Genomic DNA, 27,198 nt, shown 5'->3' with positions numbered 1-27,198 from the left:
CAAGTTCCCTAAAACATTTGCATTTTTTGATGATATTCTGAAACCTTCCAAAAATGTTGTGCCTTTTTTTTAATATAACAGAAAAACTATTATTATTTTTAACGGTTTTGTTCCTGTGTTTGGTCAGCCCATGGCGTAGCTTGTGTCTATCCCAAGAATCCAGTAAACACTTCCTTCCTTGGGGAGGCAGTATCCATAGGCTCTGTACAGCTAGCCGCGTTTGACTCACATGAAGCTCTCAAGGAAGTTAGTTGTTAACGGGACAGTGATGTAACCTAGTGTCTAGCCAAAACACTTTTAAGAAGGAAGGGGGGGGGGTGCCATTATTAATTATTCTGAACTAGTCCCTAACCTGGGACTGCCAGGCCCACCTGCATGTGTGGTCCCCCTCGCCATGACAGCCCTTAACGAGACAGATGTGTTAGATGCAGGGACTCGAAGTTCATCCAGCTTAATCCTTTTCACAAGGTGACTGACTGTTACCACAATGAATCTTTATATGAATTTTTTGCAGTGGTATTTTTTGATCCTCATTTTACAGTTGAGAAAACATGATACCAAGAGACTTGCCTGCCATCCCAAAGCAAGTGAGTGGTCATAGAAAACCCAAGCTAAAAAAAAAAAAGAAAGAAAGAAAGAAAGAAAACCCAAGCTGCCTGACCTCAGACGCAGTCCTCTGTCTTTCTTGTGGTGCTCCCTTCCTACAGTTCTACCTGTAAAATCAGGATGATTTAATTTTGCTCACCTTTGTTGTTCGAGCACTTGTGATGCTTATGTTTTTCTAAGCCCAAATATCTCAAACTTTACTGTGCATGAAATCACCTGGGGATCTGGTTAAAATGTAGATTCTGACTCAGTGGGTATGGAGCACCCAGGATTTTATATTTCTGAGAATTTCCCAGATGATGCTGAGACTGCTGGGTTTTACTTGTTTTAGACTCCGTGTAGTTGGGTAATTATTATCCTTATTATCATATTTTAATTATAAGCAGGGAATCAGACTTTACTTTCTTGATAGAAGAAAGAATCAATTTTGTGGTCTTTTGTTTTGTCTTTTTGGCCACAGTTGTGTTCTGGCACTTAAAAAAAAAGAAGAATTGCGTGCTGGGAACGGGTTCTAGTACAGCCGTGTGCTTTGGGTGCGCAGAGAAGGATGGGGCTTCTGGTCCCTTGGGTGTTTTCAAGGGACCTTTCACACCACAATGGCTATGCCTCAGAGTCGGTTGGGGCTCCAGAAACTTAAACCGAAACCACCAGATGCAGCAATAGTGCATAAGATAGCATGAATAAATGAACAAAATACTAGTAATAGGAACCACTACTCTGTGCAGAGCAGAACCATGGCGTGGGACAGTGGTCTACCAGCCTCTGAGACTGAGGCTGGGACCCTGTAGTTTACAGAGCTGCCGAAAAGGGAGGGGACCCGAGAGGGTTGCCTCATATTGGATTATTAAAATAAATTAGGTCACGGTAGTTAATTATTGGCATATCATATTCCCATTGTAGAAACAACTCTACCTTTTTCCTATTTAGCAATGTGGGGTGAAACCACAGTGTCTTTCTATATTTTATAGCTAGGGTGAATCTTTGAAATACCACCACTCTAATAATACAGGAGATACAATTAATTGTTAGAGTAATTGTCTTTCAGACGCTTTAGGTAATTGCTGCCTTATAATTTCCTCCATTGCTCTATCCATACCTCTTTTGTGGTTCTTGAGGCATTTTCCCTCGCATTGTTCAGTTTCAACATACATTCCTTTTTCTGTCCATGGCAACAGGAGTAGGAAGGAATCATTGTTATATTAACCAGAGGCTTGGTCGCGCCCCTTGCACACAGTGGGGTGCTTCGCGAAGATGAGCCCAGCGGGCCTCCCTGACAAACCTACTTGCCTCCAATCGGCAGAGCCTGGGCTCAGTGCACAAAGGAGTGAGCCAGCATCAAACCAAGGCTATTTCAGACCCAGCAGCCTTCTATAGAGACAGAAACCTGCTCTGCCCTCCCCCCCACGAAACTACAGGTTTGTAAAAGAAACTCAGGCTAGGGCATACATTATCTGACATATAAAGTTCATTCAGTAAATATTACTTTGGAAATAAATCTGCATTCGTGTTCTCACACTTTGTTCAAAATAGTCTGCCCTTGGTGAGGGATCCAGATTGCTTCAGAAAACTGTGTCTGAACAGCTCCATACTGAGATCATTTATAAGGTTGCAGACTGCTAAGTTTTGTTAAGGGTATAACTAGAGGCACTATTGTATTTAACTGAGATGGCCCTTTGAAAACAATATTGATAACTAGGACATACCCGAAAAAGAACAAAATGGAAATTTGCCTCTTTTTGCTGTAGAAAAAGAATTTTGCCAGGAACAAATGTGGGATGTGGGGCTGTCATTATTTGGCATTTCCAGTGTAGACTCAAGTTGTGTGAGGCTGGCCTGTCTTCTGTCTGCAGCCTGGCAGAGAACAGCAGGTGACTAGAGCGGAGAAGCCAGAGGAACTTTGGGACATGCTATTGCACTGAGGAGACTAGAGAAAAGTGTCCTTTTGGAACTCAGCCTGTTTGTTTCCTGACCGTAAAGGAAAGCATGTTAGCTTATTCTCTTTCGTTCGCTCCATCAGCTCTCATGGGTTAGAAAAGACTGCTCTGGCCAAGGCACTGAACAGGTGGGGCCAAGGAAGCAGCTGGGGCATCCTGGAGACCCGTTTCCAGAAAACCTGGGGAGTCTGCTGGCCTCTGGAGAGGAGAGTGCCAAGATGGGATTTAAAGAGCTGAAAAGAAGCTTTCTGAAGAAAGTGGGTAAATTTAGGGTCAGAGAGAAATACAAAGATTAGTGAGAATAATACAATTGTATTTGAACATTTTTAAAAAGAAATTTTATTCATAATAATTTTTCTTGTATTTACAGTTCACCTTTAATTTCCTTAGCAAATTATTTCTTAATTAGTGTCCTATATATTGAATCACTTGATTCTATAAAGATATATTATGGTGTGGAAGCATGTTTTGTGCTTAAATAACTTTGGGAAATAAGTGTAGAAATTAATTAATGTTTCTGCACTTCAGAAGGTAGGACTACTCATAACTTTAAATATCCTAACTTGATCTGGGTATTTCCAGGAAAGAAATTAATTTTGGGGAATTTCATGGAATAACCTGATCTGCTTTTATTGCTGTATCTTCTACCACAAGGCAGGGCCCCCCCTCAGGAAACAGGGGCATGGGAGTCAGCCAGCAGCCAATGGAGGCCAAGTTACTTCAGACCCAGCTGGGTTCCACAGATATAGAATGAGGAATGTAGAGGAGTCTCTCTCACTTATTTGATTATTTAACCCGTTATTAATGACACACTTACAGATCTCTTCAGGAAATACACAGTAGTGTCTGTGGAGTACTTTGAATGAAAAACTTTATTTTTTGTCTACCTGTTTTCTTTTCAGTGGAAAGTTCACTTTCTACAAAATATATGCTACACAGGGATTCATTGTTCTCTGTCTCCAGCTTTGGGATTGCATACTTCGGAATTGAGTGTATTCTGGATTTTAGAAAAGTAAAATGGTTTATATATTGTATATTTTGAATTTAAAAAACTAGTGGGTTCTGACAGAGTACCTTGTAGTCAAAGGAGTTCATGTTTCTGCATATTTTCCAAGTGGGATTAACACTTCGCAGACGTCACTTTTGTTCAAGCCACGTTTTGCCATTTGTGAAAATCTTTCAGTTCAGACCTTTCTGGATTATGGAATCCCAGATAAAGGAACTAGATCTGTATTCATAGCAGTTTGAACAGGCACCTCATTGAGTTTCTCTCTCTGACTAGAGCTTAATTTGTGACCCAGCTGTGAAGATGAATGGAAGCATGAGACACGTATGTTTATGTGTCTAACTTCCATTCTGACCTCATTTTATTTTCCCGCCTTCATTTTCCTATCTCTACTTTAATCATCTATTAATTGCATGCCAATTAATATTGACTAGAAATTTTATTATTACCACTAATCCTTTTTTTGGGAAGAACTTGTATTTTTTTTTAAAGATTTATTTATTTATTTGAGAGAGAGAGAGAGTGAGCAAGCATGCTGGGGGGGGGAGGGGCAGACGGAGAGGAGAGAGAAACTCAAGCAGACCCTGCGCTGAGGACAGAGCCCCACATGGGGCTCAGTCTCATGACCCTGAGATCAGGACCTGAGCCCAAATCAAGAATCTGTGCTCAACCAACTGTGCCACCCGGGCACCTCCCCACTTAGGGTATTGATAAAACAAATTTTGCGAAGAGTTACTTTCACCATCAAGCCATAGTATAGTTGAATTGTAAGACTGAATTTGGAGGGGTACATAAATAAATGAAAATAAATTTAAAAGCCTGAAGTTACACAGCTACAACAGACAGCACAGATTTTACTCTTGGGAAGCAGGTATCGAAATTGTCATTCTTTTGAGGGCAAGAGATGATGGTTTCTTTCTTCTTCCCATGGTTCCTAGAATGGTACCTTATACTAAGGATTTATTGAGTGAATGCGTGAATAATTGGTGCTTTTAGTATACATTGAGATAATGTATTTGTGTATTTCACCATTTCATTCCTTTGAAAGCATATGAATGTGAATTACATGCATATCTAACCCTCATTCACTGTTGACTACTCGTCTTATTTAAATATGAGGTAAGAAAACTAACAAATGAATTGAAAATGTATAAAGATTGCATGTGTGCACAGCCTTGCCAGCACAGTTTGATCATTTTGGTCAACCAAAAGGAGATAGTGCTTTATATCTCTGGCACTTTATTCTTTAAGCCTATAGGAGCTGAGATAATGAAAAGCGTCTTCTCTTCCTCCCATTGGTAATTTAAAAATAATAATGACAGGGTCTCCTAGAATGTAAGTTCCTTGAGAACTGGGATTTTTATCAGTTTTATTCACTTATATATCAACTTTGCCTGTCACATGATAGGCAGTGAATAAATATTTGTTGAGTGAACTATCTTATGGCTAAAGCACACTAACTCTCCTAGATGCCTGCTTGATGGTATGAAAATCAACTCTCCTAGCACAACTGCCAGTGCACTGTGGGTTTCTTCATGATAATCTTTAATAATGTCTGATTCCTGACTTAATGGAGAGTGGTTCACTCTTTACAAAGCTTTTCTGCCTTTCTTTTTCCTTTGGAAGCTAAAAGCCTAAGTAGTTGTACAGATGAAAGTCTGAACCATTGGGCATGTGGAAAACTGGAAAGAGTACTGCTCTCAAGTTAACTACAGGAAAACGATAAAACCCTAACTTTTCTTGAGCTTCTAAGAACATTGAGGTCCTAGGCCCATGAGATTGTCCGAGTGGCAAAGCATGTCGGAAGCCCTGGTTGCCATGCAGAAGGGGAAAGATAAATTAGAGAACATTTTAATAAATTGTCGGAGGCCAAGTGTGGGCTGCCCTATCAGTCTGGCATAGCTGCGGTGTTTGCACTCACCTGGAGGCTCTTTTCTGTCAGCCTTCACCAGGTACGAAGGAGAAGTCCTGGTCGCAGGGTGGGAGACTGCATGCGGCCCTCCCCAGTGTTGCCGGCCTATAGGAGGTGATTGGCTGCTACACAGGAACAGCACAAAACCCAGCCTCCTTGCTCAGAAGTAAAGGAATCCCTAGAGTCAGACTCAGGGACTTTAACTACCAACTAGAATAAATCAAAGTAACTATCAGATGGGGATTTAAATAACTCTGTTAAAGGAAAAGGTGGACAACATACTCGAGCAGTTGAAGCAAAAGATGGAAACTATGAGAGACACTCAAATGGAAATGCAGGAAGTAATGCCATGGTATCATAGAAGAAGAATTCCTTTGAGGGGCTCATCAGTACACTTGACACAGCTGAAGAAAGAATGTGAGCTCAGTGTACTTGAAGGCAGGTCAGTGGAAATTACCCAAACTGAAATACAAAGAGGGAGAAAAAAGTAGGGTCAGGGGCAGAGCAGAGCAAGTGTCCAAGAACTTTGGGGCAAATGGAGTTGCACAAAGAAGAAGAGAGAGGTAATAAGGCAGAAGAACTGTTTGAAGGCATAATGGCTGAGAATTTGCCAAAAATCATGAAAATCCAGCCAGAGATCCAAGATGCTTCGAGAACCCCAAGCAGGATAAATAACAAAAGAACACACTCATAGTCCAAGATAAAGAGAAAACCCTGAAGACAGCCAGAGGGCAGGGGAGTGGAGGAGGAGAGTGGGGGAGCGTCAAGCAGAGACACAGAGCATCGGATAGAATTCACAGCTGACTTGTAGTCATAAACTGAAAGTTCGAAATATCAAGATCCAAAGCATGAGATACATTTGATTAAAATGTCACCAGAAAGGGAACATTTTCTAAGTAAGAACTGAACTCTGCAGATGAAGAACTGACTCACTTTTGATAACCAATTCTACCTAAAATGAGAGAAAAATCTTTTCAGGTGTGAGTTAATAGCTAAGTTTTGTGGCAGGTATTGAACTATGGAAGACAGAATAATAACATGTTAGTTGATGTAATTGTTCTAAAAACCTTAAAATAACCACCATGATGGAGAAAGGATCCTCTTCTAAAGCTGGACCATTTGAGGAGGCACATGTATTTCATTATGCTTATTTGGCTATTATGCAAATGAAGAGAACTATAAATAGGAAACTTTGAAAGTACATTTCCTTATTAAGAGCTTGATTGTTAGGTGCTATGTAGAACTGTTGAGCTATAATTTCTGTCTCCTAAGAATTTATAAATCTAAAACAGACCATATTTGCTGAATATGTAGCTAAAACAGTAATATGTAAGTAAAGTTTGTCAAAGTCAATGATTATTGTATTACACAGGGAAACTCTAATAGTAAATTATAGTAGCTACCATTTACTCAGCATCTACTCTGTTGAACCTGACATAGTATGTTTTAAAAATACATTCTGGTCAATTCTCATCTAATTCTGCAAAAAAATAATACATTTTGTCAATGAGGAAAGTGTGTCTTGGAGAAGTTCAGTACATTGCCTGACATTATGCCGCCAAATTGGTAAGTGGCAGAGTTAGGATTCAGACTTGGTTTAGTCTGGCTCCAAAACCTGTTCTCTTTCCTTTACATGCCAGTGAAGCATAATAATGGAAGTTCACAGTCAGAAGGATGTTGGTTTAAGGCTCTCAGTTCTCCTTTGAAGGGTCCAAGAAGAAGGTTCCTGGAAGGAATGGTATTTCTGGATTTATGGGATGATATGAAGTAGCCATTTCAGCAGGCAGAAGTTAAGGATCCTGGAAACAGCCTGAAAGGCCCAAGACAGCTGTCCAGCTGTGTCATTTCTTATGCCATCATTCTTCACCCTAGTCAATTTGAATTTTATTCTTGATTTACAACATTCTTAGTCTGCAAGTAGGATTCCTCTTAATCTTGAATGAATATGGCGGTGTCCAGATCCCAAGGAGAACTGAGAATGACATGCCATGTCAGGATAGGCGCTTTAGTGAAGTGTTTTGTACTGTGGAAGTTATGAAGATTGAAATAGTCTGATAAAAAAATGCTGATGATATGGTGAAAGAGTTATTACTTCTGATGCCATGAACTTTGATGAATTTTCAATTTAATGTAATGAAAAATAATTCCAATATTGTTTGAGGTTCAGGTGTTTTAAATACATTTCCACTTATATATAGTTATGTGTGTGTGTGTGTGTGTGTGTATATATATATATATATATATATATATAAGCGTATATATATACTTATATATATATTACCTGTCAGTTTGGATATATTCATTTTCTGCTTCTTCAGTATATCAAATGTGAGAGTCTTCATGTTAGGAGACAATAATGTGAAACAGCTGTGCTACTGGCTAGATAGATCCACTTGTGGAATGACAGCAAAAATTGAATTTTTTTCAAAATGGGTTGTCATACCTCTGGTTGGTAAAGTGATATCTACAGAAAAAAATCTTAACCAGGAAACATTTTTCTAATTTGAAATTTAAGATTTAACTTCTAAATATTTTTATTAAAAAACTCTCATGTAACTTGAAAATTAGTTTTTATGGTATTTAAGTTTTCACCTTATTTTTGTTAAAAAAAAGGGATATACTTTTCAAGAGAATAATATAAATATATAAAGGCATACTTCATTTTACTATACTTTGCTTCATTGGGATTTGCAGTTACTACATTTTTTACTGACTGAAGTTTTGTAGTAACGTTGTACCAGGCAAGTGTGTTGGTGCCTTATTTCCAACTGTTTGTTCACTTTATGTTTCTGTGCCACATTTTGATAATTTTTGCAATATTTCAAAGTTTCATTTTACTGCATTTGTTACGGTGAGCTGTGGTCAGTGATTACGACTCACTGAAAGCTTAGATTATGGTTAGCATTTTTTAGCAATGAAGTATTTTTAAATTAAGATATATACATTGTTTATTTAGACATAATGCTATTGCACACTGAATAGACTATGGTGTAAATATAACTTTATATGCCCTGGGAGACCAAACAATTCATTGGACTCTATTGTGATACTCGCTTTGTTGAGGTTGTCTGCAAACCAGATCTGCAATGTCTCTAAGTTCTGCTTGTAACTGTTCCAACAGCTGAAATGCATTTGTTAATTTCAGTTGACTAAGAGCCAAATCAGATTTTTATTTATTTTTATTTTTTTTTAGTTTTTATTCAAATTTCAGGCCATTAACATACAGTGCAATATTAGTTTCAGGTGTATAACATAGTGATTCAGCACTTCCTTACAACATCTGGTGCTCATCACACGTATACTCATTAATCCCCCAAACTAGATTTTTTTTTAAAAAAGATTTTATTTATTTATTTGACAGAGTTCACACGTAGTCATAGAGGCAGGCAGACTTTGCTTTGAACTAGTCTACCAAGATTGTACTTACCTTCTATATGTTTCTGTATATTTTCGGTAAACGCTCCTTGAATTTACTACAGTATATATAGTAGGCCTTGAATACATAATTTTTAGGAGGTTTTTTTTGTACTTACCCATTTATTTTGAAATAATTAGATTCATGGGAAGTTGCAGAAAATAACACAGAGGTCCCATGTCACCTTTACCAGCAGTGGTACTCATTTCCCCCAGTAGTAATTTTTTCTATAACTTAGAATGTGTTTCCTTTTATTACATAATTTTTGATGAACTGAGTTTTTAGCTGTCTCTGTTCTTATGTGCTGTCTTTCTTTACATCTTTTGTTTTATTGTAAACCGGACAAGGAAAGAATTAAGCTCCATTAAATTTGTCCCTTTAATGTTTGCCATTTCTGTGTGGGTTTGAATCTGAGGTTGCGCCCTCACAATGAGTAAGCTACTTCTGAATGGAAAGGGGTTATGTTGGGTTTAGCTCTTAGATCCATTACTTGGCATTTCCATATGATTGTCTACAGAGCAGAAGTAGTAAACCTTTCAAAGATGCCTGACCACTGCTGTGGGCCCTGGGGGCTGCTTGTTTCCCGCTAAGCAGGGGCACCTTCCTAACCTCACCGTCTCCCACTGCTGATCTGACCTTCCTCCTCACCCACTTGCTGTTCCCTCATCTGCCTCATCCTCAGTTCTGCCCATACGCCAGGCCAGACAGGGATCCCAGGGTTCTCCCAGGGCTGATGATTCTGCACTTCTCGGTGGACCACTCTCCACAACTTTGTCTAACCTCTTTAGGCCTGGGAATCCATCTCCTCCCACAGCTTCCTGCCTGATGGTCCATCCATGGGAGGCCGACGCTTGAGTCTCCTCTCTCTTGGGGTCTGTGCCCCTTCTCCTCCTGCCTGTTCAGGAACCTTGCGTTCCTGATTCAGGAATCATTGTCTCTTCTGTCTACATCTCTGCAGTCTTTGTCCCTGTAGGGTTCATTGGCATCAGCATTTCTTAAGCTTGCTTGTACATTTTCTAAGCTCAGACAGGACTTCTCCCTCCCCCTCTTTCCTTCTGTGGTACTGCCCTTACCCTCTGCACCTCTGTGGCACACTCCCGGAAACAGTGCTGTGTTCTGGGTCTCACCTCCCACTCGGTTCCAGCCCTCTCCCATGGCACCCCTGCCCCTGGCACTCTGGCTGTGGCTTGTATTACTGATGTGCGTCACTGGTGCACTAACTATAGCCACCTGGGTTTTTTCCTAACCCACTTCTGCCTTCCTCCTCTCCAGTGTCTACATGGCAGCCAAAAGAACCTTTTAAAAACACAGATCGGACCTTATGACTTCTTTGCTTAGAACTCCCCAGTGGCGTACCGTGAGGCAGAGTCTGAGGGTGGAGACCAGTGTCCCTGCTTTGCTCCTACCTGGCTCTCCAGCTTGCTGGAACCCTGCTTTCCTGCCTGTAGCTCCCTCTCCACCTGCAAGGACCCTCTTCTTTTCTGCCTCCACACACGGCGTTTCTTCTGCCTGGGATGCTTCTTTCTCCCTGCAGCCCATCCCTTTTTCCCTAATGCCTGTTCATTGTGTGAATTTCACGTCTACATGAGTTCCTCAGTTACGCCTTTTTAGGTCGTGGCTCTCTTACCGACCCGCACTGCTTTTCTGTCTTAGTGCTTATGATAGTTGTTAACTCTTGTTAAAATTGTGCTTACATGGGGGATGCCAGCCTAGGAAGTTCATGGGACCAGGACCCTGTCTCTTGGCCATTTTCTGTCCCTGAGACCTAATACAGTGCTCACCCACAGTGTTTTTCATTGTTGGAAAATGAGAAAACGACATCCTTCCACATACCTTTTTTTTTTTTTTTAAATGAAAACAGAACTATTAAAGTTTTGCGAGGCATGAATAATCCAAGTATAGCACAAGTCATATCAGCTGAAGATATAATATAAAGTGAGGTTTAAGGAAATTGAACATTCTGATAGAGGCATTTAGCATTTATGACTTAACTAAATATTGACTTTTAAAAATTCTGAGGAAATTTTTGTTTTATACAAGATGGCTGCCCCTGGTGTGAGAAAGCCCCAGGCCTTTCCACCTGTGTCAGAATCTACACTGTATAACCTCCTTCAATCCATGTCTTAATTCCTTAAAATTTCCTTTTTTGCCTGGTATGCCTTTCTTCTAGCCAAACAGGAAGAAGAGAGAATAGGCTTTGTTGTCTGAGCCTTTATCATGTACTGCTGCAGCCTTTCACTTAAGCGTTTCTTAAACGATCATTCTAGTGTTCATTCGTTCCTTCTCGAAATATTTATGGAGTGTCTGCTGTGGGCTGGGCACTCTGAGGCGATATGTGTAAATATGGCAGTTCCCAGTCCCCTGTCCAGCGGACAGCTCACGGTGGTCATTTGTGGGTGGTTAATTTACACAGCGGTAGTGCTAGGAACCTGTCCCAGGTGTCTTCTAGAATGGGTATCCCTGTAGAGGGGCTTTTAGCTTCATTTAGATTATACATAGAATTGTATAAAGTGGTAGCTGTCTTCAATAAACATCAATATTAATGAAATTAAAGTAGAGTAAGGTGACTCAAGTGCTTCCTTGACTACATTATTAGTGCATTTCTAAGCGAATATGTGATGTTATGTGATTAGGCCTAATTAGTCTCGAGGAGGAAGCCTTATTAAATCAGATAGGGTCATTATACTGAGTTTCCAAGCTCTGCAGTTCTTTCAGGTTGGAGAAAAAAAGAGTGTGCAATTCATTATCATGGTTATTTGTTAGGATATCAGTTCAGCTTTAATACTGGCCGACACCACGGATTATCATCTATTTCTCCACACTTGACTCCTTTATTCCTATCAGCCATTATTAGATGCATTTAAAAGTCAACAGAGCACTTGAACAGGCTTTCACTGGTAACAAAGAACAGAAAAAGCAATCACTTTTACTAAGTTTTTTTTTTCTTTTCTAAAGTTTTAAACAGATTTTAAAAGATCTATGCCACTTAGTTCCCTGTAGTGCTGTATTTTTCACATATGGACCCTAATTTGACAGGCACCGTAACTAAATTCAGTTATTCATTTACTTGTTTGTTGTCGTTTTTAACTTTCCTACCCCATAAGCACACAGTGCGACTTATTAAACAACTTACTCACATATATATTCTTTTGTTTTTCAAGTCGCTGCCCAAAAATATGGTGTCTCGACTTTGTGAATCGAAAAAGGTGTGTGCTGCCTCCGATATGCAACTTCAGGTATGTATGTACCTTTGTTCTGAAGTTTTTCAGAGCGATTATTCAAAATAAATATGGAACTTTAGATTCTTGCCAGTGCTGCACATTTATTATAATAATTATAATAAATAAGACATCTTTCAAGACATCTTTCTAAGACATCTTTCATCTGAGTTCAAAGAACTTGACCCAAACCGACTCATTCAGTCCTCACACTATCCTTGTGAAGTGGATGTTAAATAAGGTTATTTCCCATTTTCAGTCGGGAAGATCAAAGCTTGGGAAAGGCATGTGACTTCTAAATCATACATTTCAGCAACCATGTTATATTTTATGTCCCTTTGTATCTTTTTAAAATTTTGTAGTTTTGACGTGAAGTTTAAATAATAACGACTGTTAGTTTTAGATAATATTCAAAGCCAGTTTTCTAGGTTTCCAGATACAGACTAGAAAGATCTTAGGAACCATCTGGATGTCAGGTCTACATGATACCAGATGTTTCGGTTACTTGTAATTACTGAGATTGTTTATGGAATCTTTACTCTTCATCAGGTCTTGAGAATTCTGTAAACACAGCCCAAACACCCGTCTTTCATCTTAGGCAATATTCATTTTATAATGATCCAGCTACCTATTTAAAAGTGTGGGCTCCATTTAATTGCTCTATGGTTTTGTAAAATTCAGCCCTTATGAACTCTGTTTATGCTGTACCTTAAAATATATATTTGAAGAAAAGGTACACTATAGAAAAACTATGAATTTATATTTGATTCATATTAATGTCTCTGCATATCAATATAATTTTAGAAAGACCTCTGAATTATTTAAAAAAATAGCATTTCTCAGCAAAAGTCTTTCGATTTGCTGATATCTATAGTAGAAGTCCTACCTTTTAAAAACCTGGGTTGTGGCTTTCTTTTTGAATATTTGTTCTGAAGATTTTCTTTTAAAATGGAAAACCAACCTTTCCTTCCTGCCCCCTCCCCCAAACGAATAACCCCCTGAGAGACAGAGAGGAAGAGAAAGGAGAGGGAGGCAGATTCTTGCCAGAGCAGCTCCCCATGCCAGCTTTCCTATTCCACAATAGCCCCCTTGTACAGTGCAGACAAATAAGGGTGGAAAGGAAATGAATTGTTCCAGGTTTCTAAGGGGGTATATGCAATGTTCTTAAAAGGGCAATTTTTTTCCCTCTTGTGCATTGTTTTAAAAATAAGCTCCTGTTTTTCTGTTGCTATAAGGCTATTGGTCTCCCTGGGTAGGCAAATAGGCTCATCACTTTAGAATTGTTTGTTTTATCAGCAAATAAGCATGAAACACATGCACATTTCATTTATTTTGCTCTGTTTTTATCATTAAAAAAAAAAGTCAGTCCATGTTTATGCCTTTCATTTGTGGAAGGCATAACTATAGGAATGAAACTTTTAAATTCCGATTCGTTTATAGATTGGCAAACAAAAAACAAAAAAAAAACAAAGCACCTTAGTGGAAGTTAGAATTTAAGTTGCAGTTCCTAATAACTTACTCTCTTAGAATATAGACAAGATGCGGATGGGTAATTTTGGCTCCTCTGATTACTTTATGCATTGTTACTCATTATAGAATATAGAATTGAAAGAGCTGTATTTAGCTATATGTTTAGATTACCAGTTAGAGTAAAGCAATATTTATATTTAGGAAATGTCTGTATTTTTCTAGGGAAGGTTCAAACTTGACTTATAATTTAGAACCATAATTCTATATCTAGATGAAGCCAAGAGCTAGAGGTCATTTAAATTTTTTCTTTTATCCAAACTAATCCTCTGTTCTTTTAAGTCAACAGCTGCACATTCTCTACAAATTCCATTTTTAAATCAGAAAGATACATATCAGAAACATAATTGCATGTCAGAATTTTTCCTTTAAAATAAAGCAAATTTTCTACTTCCTTGCTTCAGGTGAACTCCAAACAGTGTTAATACTCAAGCCAAATGTTCCAGTGAAAAAGCCCTTTATCTTTACTTCAAATTTGCTCTGTAAAATTTAGTTTTCAGAACTTCATAAGCAACAGATTTCATGTTCAAACTAATGCTTTATTCTTCTATCACGTTTCAATGCCCTGTGTCCTCTCCTCAGAGGTGAGTGATCATTTCTCTCCTGGTCACCTCCATAAGGCAGAACTACCCATGTACAGCAGCTGCTTCCCTGGTATCTCCCGACACCGGGTGTGGGGGCCGGTTTGGCCCTAGCTCCAGACTTGGCAACAGCTGCACCAGAATTCTTAGTAACATCTGTACTTGCCAGATGAAAGATTGCTATTCCTTTACTTCACCTTACCCCATCTATTTCACGTTCTGTCCCTTCTCACAAAACTGGGATTTGGACCATTTCACTGCCCTCATTTAAGATATGGCAGGATTCAAGGAAGAGATCAAACAGGATTTATGAGATCCAGAAGGTCACAAGTTGTAACTTCATTTTTTTTCATATTTCCAACCATATATTTTATGTATATCTATAGGTATCTATGGGCCAAATTCCAGTTTTGTGGTCACAAATTTAATTTACTCCATTGTACATGAAGAGTACCTTATAGATAGTGTCCAAAATTTTTTTAATATCCTTCATCATAAAACGGTCGAAAGCTTTCCTTTTCATCATCAGTGTGGTCTTAAATGTGATACAAATATGTCTCAAGCCATATACACTTGAATTTGTAAATGTTTTCAGTTGGTATGTGTAATTATTATTCTGGTATGCTTATAATGTCTTTGGCCCACCACGTCTTAGATGGAAGGATGGACCGCCAAGACTAAGTGGACATTTTCATCTGTCTAGGTCTTTTATGCCACTCTGGATCAGATCTACCATGGGAAGCACCCCCTGCGGACATCAACCACAGACATTCTCAGGGAAACACAGGAGAAATTTTATGGCTTGCCATACGTTCCAAATACTGTGAGTCTTGCATTTTGATCCTGTTGTGTGCCATTGAATGGTCCAGCTAGTATCTCTATCAGAGTGAGTAGGTCATGGTCACCTTCCCCTTGCAGAATTTGAAATCCCTACATGTAGGTCAAGGTTTCCAACAGACAAATGCTGGAAATTGCCTGGCCCATTTAGTATCTCTAACCATCCATTTACATGTGCTTATTTTCTTCCTGTTAGCAGTGTGTTTCTGGATTCCTGGAAAGGTGGTGGGTGAAAATGGTCATTGGAGTTAGTCTGTATTCTTTTTTGTTATTTTCCTATAATGGAAAAGATGGTTAGTGGTGTAAGATGAATGTGATGATCAGCCCCTAATCATTTTCATTGCAAAAGAAATTGACATTTATTGAGTACTTATTTGTATCAGGGATTATAATATAAGTTTTGCATATCCTATCTCACTTAGTATGGCCAGATTGGAAAGTGGGAGCATTATTTAGTGCTAGATGCCAGACTCCATCTACTTGCTTTGCATGAGAACCTCGAATTTCACTCTCAAACCTGTAAATTAGATAATATCTCCATATTTGGGGCTCATAGTGAGGCTCATACGCATTACCCGTCTTCTCTAAGATCATTTAGGTTGCGTTGGGGTTCATGAAATCATGCTGTTCCATTGCCCCAACGTTGCTGGGGGGAGGCTGGGTGTGGCAGAGAGAGTGTTGGCTGGTGCAGTTAGCAATGCGACTGACACTTACTTAGGACTCTGAGTTGCAGCTGGTCGAAACCCAACTCCTATTTCTTGAGCTGAAAAGGGAATTTATTGAGTCTCATAACTGGAAGGTGCAAGGGTGTATTTGGTTTCAGGTAAGTTGGATCTAGTTAGTTCTTACACAACATTTCGTTCGAAATGTTTTTCTTTCTTTCCATTTCTCGGGTCTGTCTTTTTTGGGATTCATTTCGTTCTCAGGCAGGCAGCCCTGATGAGGTGTTGCGGTAGCTACTGGTAGGGTCCGGTTTGTATTTTTCCAGCTTAGCCAGTTTGATAGAGAATGAATTTGAAGATACTTTGTAAACTGTAAAACACTGAGTAAAGGCTTGCCAGTTAAGGCTAATTGTCTAGTGGATCTTCAGGTTCTGATACTCAGACGTACATGGGAACAATTCACATTGACTAGACAAAGTAACAGTGCATTTTGTCTTTATAATACTTCATATGAGTAGTTTTGGTTGTCTTAGAAGCTTAATCATGTGCCCCAAATATGTAATGCTAGTCATGCTACATACCTATTTTTGACCTTATATGTAATTTATTGTTCTAAGGCCGTGTATTACTGAGCTGTGGATTTTCTATATTAGTGAAAATTTGTGGTAATGAGAATAAGCTAACTATTCCTTTTGAGAAAATATACAGGTTTATCTCTTTGCTGGTATTGTCTCCTTTGTTTATTGTCAGTAGCCGTAGCCCTTTGAGTACATTGTTTTAACTGGTCTTTAGAAGAAGCATAGCTACATTTAGAGAAGAAAGACTCTTTTTTTTTTTTTAAAGATTTTATTTATTTATTTGTCAGAGAGAGAGAGCGCGCGCATAAGCAGGCAGAGTGGCAGACAGAGGTAGAGAGAGAAGTAGGCTCCCCACTGAGCAAGGAGTCTGATGCAGGACTTCATCCCAGGACCCTAGGATCATGGCCTGAGCTGAAGGCAGTGGTTTAAGTGACTGAGCTACCCAGGTGTCTTGAAGAAAGACTCTTTTAAGGCTTGTTGTCGTCGTCATCATCGTCTTCTTCTTCTTCTGTTTTTTGTTTTTTTTTTTCAAAGAAACAGAGCTTGTTTAGGTTTGCATAAGTATTCTATTCTTCCTACTTAGAAACTTCTGCATTTTCTCATTCAATTCATCACCAAGCTTATAACAAACATTTCCATAAAAATAAAGAATAAGTTGAGGATGCTCATTGGAATTCTTCAGTGCAGCATTCATCAGGGCAGGAAAAGAAAAAATATAAGCGTTAGAAAGGAAGTAACAAAACTGTCATTATTTGCAGATGATTGGTTGTTTGTTGAGAAAATCCTAAGTATGTATAGGTAAATTAGTGACATTAATGAGAAGTTAGAAACTTTTTGGATAAACAATGTATAAAAATTAATATTCTATCTCTATTTATCATCAACAAACTGAAAAACAATTTTAAAGATACCATTGTGGAAATAAAAAGAGTATGAGATACCTACTAAAAAAAAATCTTAAAAATAAGAACAAGTATAATTAAGATGTCTATACTACCCAAAGCAATCTATGGATTTAATGCAATCCCTCTCAAAATACCACAGCAGTTTTTCACAGAGCTAAAAAAGAAATCCTAAAATTTGTATGGAACTATAAAAGACCCCAAATAGCCAAAGCAATCCTGAAAAAGAAAGCAAACATGGAGGCATCACAATTTCAGACTTCAAGTTATATTACAAAGGTGTAGTCATGAAGACAGTATGGTACTGGCACGAACACAGACACATAGATCAGTGGAACAGAATAGAAAACCCAGAAATGAATCCACAGCTCTATGGTCAACTAATCTTCAACAAAGCAGGAAAGAATATCCAGTGGAAAGAAGACAGTCTCTTCAATAAATGGTGTTGGGAAAACTGGACAGCCACATGCAGAAGAATGAAATTGGACCACTTTCTTATACCATATACAAAAATAAATTAAAAATGGATAGAAGACCTAAATGTGAGATAGGAAACCATCACAATCCTAGAGGAGAACACACACAGCCATTGAAACTTCTTACTAGACATGTCTCCTGAGGCAAGGGAAACAAAAGTAAAAATAAGCTATTGGGACTTCATCAAAATAAAAAGTTCCTACACAGTGAAGGAAATAATCAACAAAACTAAAAGGTAACCTATGGAATGGAAGGAGATATTTGCAAATGGCATACCTGATAAAAGGTTAGTATCCAAAATTTAAAGAACTTATAATGTTCAACATCCAAAAAACAAATAATCCAGTAAAAAAAAATGGGCAGAAGACATGAATAGATATTTTCCAAAGAAGACATCCAGATGACAGACACATGAAAAGATTCACAACATCACTCATCAGGGAAATACAAATTAAAATTACAATGAGTTGGCAACTCATTTAGTCAGAATGGCTAAAATGAACAACTAAGGAAACAACAGGTGTTGGCAAGGATGTGGAGAATGGGGAATATTTTATTTTTTATTTTTTAAAAAAGATTTTATTTATTTATTTAACAGAGAGAGAAATCACAAGTAGGCAGAGAGGCAGGCAGAGGGGGAGGGGGAAGCAGGTCCCCTGCTGAGCAGAGAGCCCTATGCAGGGCTCAATCCCAGGGCCCTGAGATCATGACCTGAGCCGAAGGCAGAGGCTTAACCCACTGAGCCTCCCAGGCGCCCAGAAAGGAGAACATTTTTCTTGTTTTTTGTTTGTTTGTTTTTCTTCCAATTTTATTGAGATATAATTAACAAGTAACATTATGTTAGTTTAAGATGTACAACATAAAGTGGTTTGGCATATGTTGATATTGCCAAATAATGACCACCAGTAAGTTTAGTTAACACCACACACAGTTACAAATTTTTCTTTTTGTGAGCACATTTAAGATCTACTCTCTCAGCAACTTTCATATACACAAAAGAGTATTGTTAACCATGGTCACCATGCTGTACATGACATGCCCAGGACTGATTTTTTTTTAAATTAACCTATAATGTATTATTAGCCCCAGGGGTACAGGTCTGTGAATCGTCAGGCTTACACACTTCACAGCACTCACTATAGCACATACCTTCCCCAATGTCCATAACTCAACCACCCTCTCCCTATCCTCAGTTTGTTTTGTGAGATTGAGAGTCTCTTATGGTTGAAAGGGGAACCTTTTAATTCTGTTGGTAGGAATGTAGACTGGTATAGCCACTGGGGAAAACAGTGTGGAGGTTCCTCAAAAAGTTAAATATAGAACTACCCTATGATCCAGCAATTATACGACTAGGTATTTACCCAAAGGATACAAAAGTACTGATTTGAAGGGATATATGCACTCCCATGTTCATAGCAACAATATCAACAATAGCCAAATTATGGAAAGAGATGAATGTCCATCAACTGATGAATGGATAAAGAAGCTGTGGTGTGTGTGTGTGTGTACAAAAGTACACTACAAACACACACACACACACACACACACACACACACACACACAATGGAATATTACTCAGCCATCAAAAAGAATGAAATCTTGCCATTTGCAACAATGTGGATAGAGCTGGAGGGTATAATGCTAAGTGAAATAAGTCGGTCACAGAAAGACAAAATACCATAGGATCTCACTTATATGTAGAATTTATGAAACAAAACAGATGAACACAGTGGGAGAAAGAAAAGAGTCAAACCAAGAAACAGACTCTTAACTATACAGAAGAAACTGAAGATTACTGGGGGGGAAGAAGGTGGGGAAATAGGTTAATTGATGGTGGGGAGTAAGGAGTGCACTCGCTGTGATGAGCATGGGGTATTGTATGTAAGTACTGAATCACCATATTGTACATCTGAAGCTAATATTACACTGTAGGTTAACTAACTGGAATTTAAATAAAAGCGTGAAAAAAAATCTAAAATAAAAAGTGTATTGTCTTTGTTTTCAAAATCCTAAATAAATGAGGAACTGAACCATATTTATAGATGAGATTTAATACCAAAAAGATATTAATTTTTTTCTCCAATTAATGTGTTATTCTCCAATTAATTTAATGCAATTCTATTGGTTTGTTTGTTTGAGCCTGTACAGTTTTATATGGATGGGCAATGGCCCAAGAATAGCAAGGGCAGTTTTGAAGAATAGCAGCAAGTTGGTAGACTTGCCCACTTGGGATTAGTGTCCAAATTAAGCAGTAGGAGCTGAGGTAGTGGGACGGTGTGGGACAGACAAATAGAACAGAGCCAGTGGAACAGAGCCAGGAGCCCAAATGTGGCTTCGACACATGTATGGACTCCTGAGCCTAAACGGTGGCTGTGTAGATCTGTGGGCCAAGAAGAGACTAGTCTTTTTTAAAAATGGTGCTGTAAGGATTGATCATCCATATGGATAAGACGAAACTTGTATCTTGGTCTCATTCTGCACACAAATATAAAGTGGGTTGAAGACCCAAATGTAAAAAAAAAAAGTAAAAAAAGTAAAGCTTTAAATTTTTAGAAGATAATACAAAAGGATGTCTTTCTGATTGCACTGTTTTACTTACTCAGACTATTTTATATCTTATTTACAGTGTAAAAGGCATTAATCATAAGACAAGACTGATAAATTCAACTATATGGAAATTTGAATCTTCTGTTTATCAAAGAAATGTAAAAAATAGTGAAAGGAAAGCTACAGACTGGAAGTAGGTATTTTCAACACCTATAACTGGGATATTTTCTTTAGTTAGTTATTTACTTTCATTATGGTAAAAAAAAAAAACCCACATAGCATAAAATATACCATCCTGAAAGGAGTATTTTTGAAGTTCTTTGAATGGGCAAAAGGCATAGATGTGCAGTACGACATATAAAATGACCTCCATATTCATCAATGACTGCTAATTCAAACCACATTAGGATAGCCGCCTATTCTCATCCATCTGGCAAAAAAATAAGACAGTTGACTATACCCAGTGTCGACAAGGGTGTGGAGTCACAGGAGCTCTTACGTCTCCGGGTAGGTGTGCACATTTGGTATGGCCTCTTTGGAAAACAGTTGGACATTATCAGTAACACTGAAGATGGACATTCCCTATGACCCAGCAACACAACTTATATATCCAACCTAGTGTTGTCTTGTTAAGAATAGGAAGGTCTGGGCATCTGGGTGGCTCAGTGTAAGGTTAAGCCTCTGCCTTTGGCTCAGGTCATGATCTCAGGGTCCTGGGATCGAGCCCTGCATCGGGCTCTCTGCTCAGCAGGGAGCCTGTTTCCCCCTCTCTCTCTGCCTGCCTCTCTGCCTACTTGTGATCTCTCTCTCTGTCAAACAAATAAATTAATTAATTAATTTTAAAAAAAGAATAGGAAGGTTTATAACAGCACTGTTTGTACACAGAAAAAAAGGAAGAGGTAGAATTCTGGAAAGAACCCAAGTGTCTGTCAATGGAAAATGGGTAAATACTTTGTGTCATATTTATCAACTGGAATACTATTTAGTGGAAATTGGGGGATATGGGCACAATTGAATTTAACAGGCACAATGTCAAGTAAAAAAAACCACCGTATACATTTATAATAAAATTCAAAACAATGCAAAACTAAGTTCAGTATCGTAAGTAAATACATAAGCAATAAAACTATGAGGAAAAGCAAAGGAATAGTAAGCACAAAGTTCAGATGGTATATACCTCTGGAGCAATGAGTAGGATCATAGAAGTCTTAGAAGTGTCTTATTTCTTAAATTTATTAGTGGGTATAACGTTGATAGTTTCATCATTCTCCCTGCCTTAGTAGTATGTAGTAGGAAAAGAGTATGTAGAAGATATTTTGAAATGTTAAGAGGTTATTTTGGCTGCAACATAAGAATGGATTTAGGGAGGCCAGTTGGGAAGTTACTCAGGGGCCAGGATAGAGTTGGTGGTTTGAACTAGGAAAGTGGCCATGGAGAAGGTAAGACTGAAGTAGATGGGACAACTGTAGAAGGCAGAATGTTTAAACATTCTGGTGGTAAGCTGGACATGGACATGGAGAAAATGGAGAATGGAGAATGGAGAATGACTGCGGGTTTATCATGAGTATCGACCAGGGAGGGGGGCTTCAGAGCATCCCACCTTACCGACCGAAAGAGTGACAATTTTCCTATAACTTATCTCCAGAAAGTGTTTCTCTCAAAATAATCCTTTTATTCCCTCAAATGAAACCATGAGAAAAGGAGAAAATAATTTAAACAACAACCTACGGGGCATCTGGGTGGCTCAGTCGTTCAGCGTCTGCCTTCTCAGGTCATGATCCCAGCATCCTGGGATCGAGCCCCACATCGGGCTTCCTGCTCAGCAGGGACCTGCTTCCTCCTCTCCAGCTGCCCATACTTGCATTCCCTCTCTCACTATCTCTCTCTGTCATAAATAAATAAAAATCTTAAAAAAAAAATAACCTATTCATAATGTTGATGAGTATTCACAATGTTGATAGAGCCTGCACAAATTATGTGTATGTAATGTGGTCTGAACTTTTAGATGGTGATTATGAATGTGTCCACGTTAACGTCTCCCTAAGTGCATTAATAGCTCATCTTGGGAATAAAGTATCCCATCAGTTATGTTTGAGAGGGACTCGTTTAAATAACGTGAAATGGGCTCCTCTACTGCGGGGCTCCTCAGCATCTGCAGTGAGCTAATGAACACTACGAGTCTCTCGTGCTGTGTTCCCAAGCTTGCTGACCATGAAAGTCTTCCTGGTTCATTTCTAGGCATTAGCCCCGAGTAGGTCATATTTTAGCAAACTCTGCAGTTATATGCAACTCTTTGACAGGGGAAGCTCCATTAATATTCTGCAATGAATAATGGCTGCTCGTTTTTCAAGTGAATAAATGGCCTTATTATGTCAGCAATTTGGTAATATTTATGAGAGAGTGAAAGTAGTTTGTATAATATAGGGACAGATTTAATTTGTGATTTTCTTGCTATTTTAGCAGTAGTTTGCTAGGAACCCAAAAAGCTCTTGCTTGGTTGTAGAGGACAACTTTACAGCAGGAACCAACAGTCTGGTCTTATACTGTTAGCACTTTCATTCTATTCAGAGCATAAAGTTTTGTTTACATATTAACGACCATCTCTTCTCAGAATATTTTGTTTCTAGATGATTAGGTATCTCCCCCATTATTAATTCAGAGAGTAGAAAATGCTTTGTTTTTATTTTTATAATACTCCAGTACTCTGGAGCAGTTGAGAGACAGTTGTGTCTAGGAGAGTCTGGGGCAAAACCTGCTCTAGCCTTATGACCCTTCCGTTCTGTCCTCCTGAGTATTTTTCAAGTTCAAAGCATGAACAATTGACTCTGCTGATAGACTGCAGTTTCCCAAGATGTGTTAATGACTCACTGTGTGTCACCTGTTTGAACTAACTTTGTAGATTTGTGAACTTTGCTGGTCAAACTGCATCTCACATGGAGCTCTCCCAGGAGTAACAGTATTCTCTGAACGGATCTGCTGCCAGTGAGACCTTCTTGGTCCTTTACCCACCTCATGTTGAAAACAGTCATGTGGGGGCACCTGCGGGGCTCAGTCTGTTAAGTGTCTGATTCTTGGTTTTGGCTCAGGTCATGATCTCATGGTCCTGGGATCGAGCCCCGAGTCTGGCTCCCCACTCAGTGGGGAGCTTGCTTGAAGATTCTCTTCCTTTGCCCCTCCCCCACTCATGTGTACACACTCTCTCTTAAATAAATAAATCTTAGAAAAAGGAAAAAAGAAAACACTGATATGTGCAGAACAAGAAAGTCCTGAGGACCTGTCCTTATTTCATGAAAATATCATAATAATATGTCTGAGAAGACTGTCTCTCTTGTGCATTTTAATTTAAAATTTCCTGTCTTGATTAAAGCTAAAGTAAAAGAATACTTTAAGAAAGCACTTTACTGGGATTGAATGACATGTTGATATCTGGTCATTATTCGTGTGAGAACAAACACCAACAAAGAATGTGAAAAGGAGGGCATGTTTCTTGTGAATATTATTCCTTCCACGTTGAAAAGCTCCAGTTTTTTAAATCCAGTGACACATTCATGAAAGCCCAGTATGACACTGAGTACAAGTAGCAAATGAGTTGTACTTTGCTTGAGGCAGGGGAGACGGGAATGGGTATGATCTCCACGCATTGCTTGCCTGTGCATCTTTCTGGGTGGGCATGTGCTGCAGGCTTCTCGGGGAACATACCTCATTGGCTTCCACATGCTCAAGATACATCATTTCAAAAAGGCCTCTGCCCCTGGAGATTGATTCCTATTGAGACTTATGTCTATAATGTCTAATTATATGGAAGAGATTTATATAATTCACATTAAGTGTAATTATCTATAGCAGACCTTCTCATTATGGTAGCTGGAAGTTGTGTTAAATTTAGTCAGACATATCAAAGAGAAAATACCCTTTTGTGATGTAGCATAAAAAAAACCATTTCCAAATCCCAATTTACATCCCTATCTCTAATTCAGTTATGTTACTTATATTATTATAGATAGCATTTGTAAATTATTTTTAATAATTGATATATTTATAATATATATTTTTATTAAGTGCCTACTGAATGCCATACACTGCCTAGGAGATGCGGATATAGTGCGGATGAAACAGACCAAAATCCTTCCCTCGTGGAGCTTGTATTAGCAATGGCTTATTTGGGGGTATGTATACATAATTATCATTTTGTCTGGCTGTCTGTCAAACATTTCATTATTAAGCAAAATATTCTTTGAACCCTACAAATTGCTTTGTGAGCAGATGGCCTGAACATAAAAGCTGAAAGATTGAGATATTTTGAAGCATAAAACAGCTAATACAAAGGATATGTTGAGACCCTCATTTTTTTCCAAAGGGGAGGGGCTTTGTACCTGAAATATTCATGAGAATAAGGGGGGCCTTTGTTTTTCCATCTGGTTCCAACAGTCCTTCCTCAACCTTGCTGATGTGGTGTCTCTGATTAGTAAGAATTTGTGTAGGTGTAAATCTGGCCAACCACCTGGAGGTCAGGCAAAAATTAACAGGTGGCTAGGAAGAGTAGAGGAGTGGTTTAGGGCTTGGATGGGCCAGCAGGGCCCTGGGGATGTGGTGTTTGATAAGTTGGGAGGTGAGAAGAGAAGGAGTGGGGAATGAATGATGTGAAGGAGGACCAGGGTGACATTGAGTGGAACATGGAATACAGGAGGGGTATTTATGGCATGAGGGGTGCAAAGATGTTGAGTACAGTTTAAAGTGACAGTAGAATATCCAAGTGGAGATGCCTGTGAGCAGCAGTTGGATCAATGGGTTTGAAGCCCAGAAAACAGATCAAGGTTGGAGCTATATAGATTTGAAAGACCATCACCCCAGAGAGAGAGAGAGAGAGCGAGAGAGAGAGAGAGAGATTGGACTATAAGCTATGGTCATGGGCAGCATTGAGCAGGGAGAATTTGCTGAGTAAGATGAAGGGTAATTTAGGAGATGACTTGGGAATATTTCAGCAATGGGCACACAGTGAATCAGCTAATGTGGTTGGAGAAAATCTAATTGGAGTAGGTTTTTTTTCAAGTACCAGCAAAAACCAGAATTTAAAAATACTATTTTCTGTCTCTGCTACTGCACTTACAACAGCATAACGCTCTGCTCTTTTTTTTGATTCCAGGGTTATGTTGACTGCCTGGTAGCTTGGAATATTGTTTGTAGAACATTTATTTTGGATGTGTGTTCTGAGTTCCCAAATAACAGACTAATAAATGAACTTTTAGCATACAACTTATATGTAATTTTGGGGCTTCCCATCTTGAAATTGCTCAATTTTTAAAGCAGATTCTGAAGCTGACTTTGGTGGTGTCATGATAATATGTGCAAAGGAAAGTAACCTCTAATTTACCAGTTGGGAGATGGAGTGCAACCAGTGTAAAACCCAGTTGTTTATATTGTGTGCTCATCCCAGATTAACTTTCAACCAGACCTCTTCACCATGTGGAAGGCTAGAAGTAGGGAGATGAAATCAATATAATGGAAGAGGGCAGAGAGATTTTGGAAGCACTTTTGCCTTATTTATCTTTCTATATGGAGTTTTGCGTTATTTTAAGTCTGAAAAAGAAGAAAGACAAAAACACCCACTATGAGAAAATAGACTTGCTACACACAGTTTGGGTGTGAAGACTTCGATTTATTGCTATTAGGGTTTATTTTCTTTCCTGTTTACTTGATAGCCAATTTTGAAGGGCTTCTTTCTTCAAAATATGTAAGTGAGTGTATTAGGGTATCTGTATAGAAATTCTTGTAGATATCTGACATATGTGCATTCAGATAGATTAAAAGCACAAAGTTTTAAGTATTTTTTAAAGTTTTAAGTATTTCAAAGTTTTTCATTAGGGATTTCATGACTTTAAAATTATTTTACAGCTTATTGATTTTATATGGAGCTAAGTGTTGGTGATTTTATGTTAAAAGCTTGAATTAAAAAAAAATGGTAAAACATGAAGATAAATAATTAGCCATTAAGTGATTTCTACCATCTAGGTTAAAATGGCAATCAGATTTTTTCCACTTACTTCTAAGGTAAGCCTGATAAGAGAAACTGATCATGTCCCATAGGAGTCTTTATAAAGAAGTCTGAGGTCTGCCTTTGACCTTTGCTATTCTTAACATCACACTTGCTCCGATGCTGGTGTAAAGAATGGCAGAAAGGTCTCTTTTTTTAATGTGAAAAAAAATGCTATCTATTAAATGATCGAATTAGAGCCCCTGGGTGGTTAAAAAGTTCATTACTCTCTCTCTAGAGAATCTGACCTAAATCATTTAATAAAAATCTTCATTGCTCCTATTTCATTTTTTTTTTTTTCCTTCCTGGGGAAGAAGTTCTATTTGCCTCCCGTTCTTCCATGCTAGCTCTTGTACAAATGGAAAAACTCTTCCGCGAGGTGAAGGTACTGCTCACGTTGCACGAATTTGGAGTATTTGGTGTTGCTAAGCAAATGTTAGATTAAACAAAACAATATTTATTTTTTGCTTTCTCTTAAATACAAAGACCATATGGTGCATATCCGAAAAAAACCTAAGTAGTTAATTGCATGTTAAATTCCTTTCCTCTTTGGCTGCATAAACAACTGAGAAAATATTTACCTTCTCTGTCATGCTAGATTTATTTACGACTTTGTAACTAAAACACAGAAGTGTTATAAATTGAAACTTTAATCTCATGATTGACTCATTTTCTAAAAATTTATATGGTTTCAGTTTGTGGGACAGCTGCAACTCTAGATCTCACTGATTCAAAACAGGAGGAAATTATAGGACTACCCTAGTTGTTTTTGTAATAGAGTCTTTTAAGCCAAGTCACCGGCTTTCATTTTTGTCTTGGTTTTCATGAATAGAGCTACACTTTTTTTTTCCCCTGCAAATTTACATAGGTTAAATATAATGAAATAAAAATCCAGGATATTAATTTTTTTTCTGTACCAGGTAAACTAGTATATATATATTTTTAAATTTTTCAGAAAGTTTATT

The 27,198-nt window shown here is 38.3% G+C and overlaps 1 protein-coding gene across 1 annotated transcript in view; it reads left to right on the top strand.

Annotated features, from left to right (window-relative positions):
* The window catches only part of MIPEP (mitochondrial intermediate peptidase), a 167,165-nt gene that overhangs the window by 77,961 nt on the left and 62,006 nt on the right, over positions 1 to 27,198 (top strand). The window contains exons 15-16 of the mRNA XM_032838178.1: positions 12,035 to 12,109; positions 14,903 to 15,022. Of these exons, the coding sequence (XP_032694069.1) occupies positions 12,035 to 12,109; positions 14,903 to 15,022 (195 nt within the window). The remainder of the gene's footprint in view (positions 1 to 12,034; positions 12,110 to 14,902; positions 15,023 to 27,198) is intronic.

This window comes from Lontra canadensis, unplaced genomic scaffold (assembly GCF_010015895.1).
Source record: "Lontra canadensis isolate GAN:19392208 unplaced genomic scaffold, GSC_riverotter_1.0 scaffold103, whole genome shotgun sequence".
NCBI classification, from domain to species: Eukaryota; Metazoa; Chordata; class Mammalia; order Carnivora; family Mustelidae; genus Lontra; species Lontra canadensis.
Note: the sequence above shows the minus strand (reverse complement) of the source record. Positions and strands in the feature narration are given on the sequence as shown.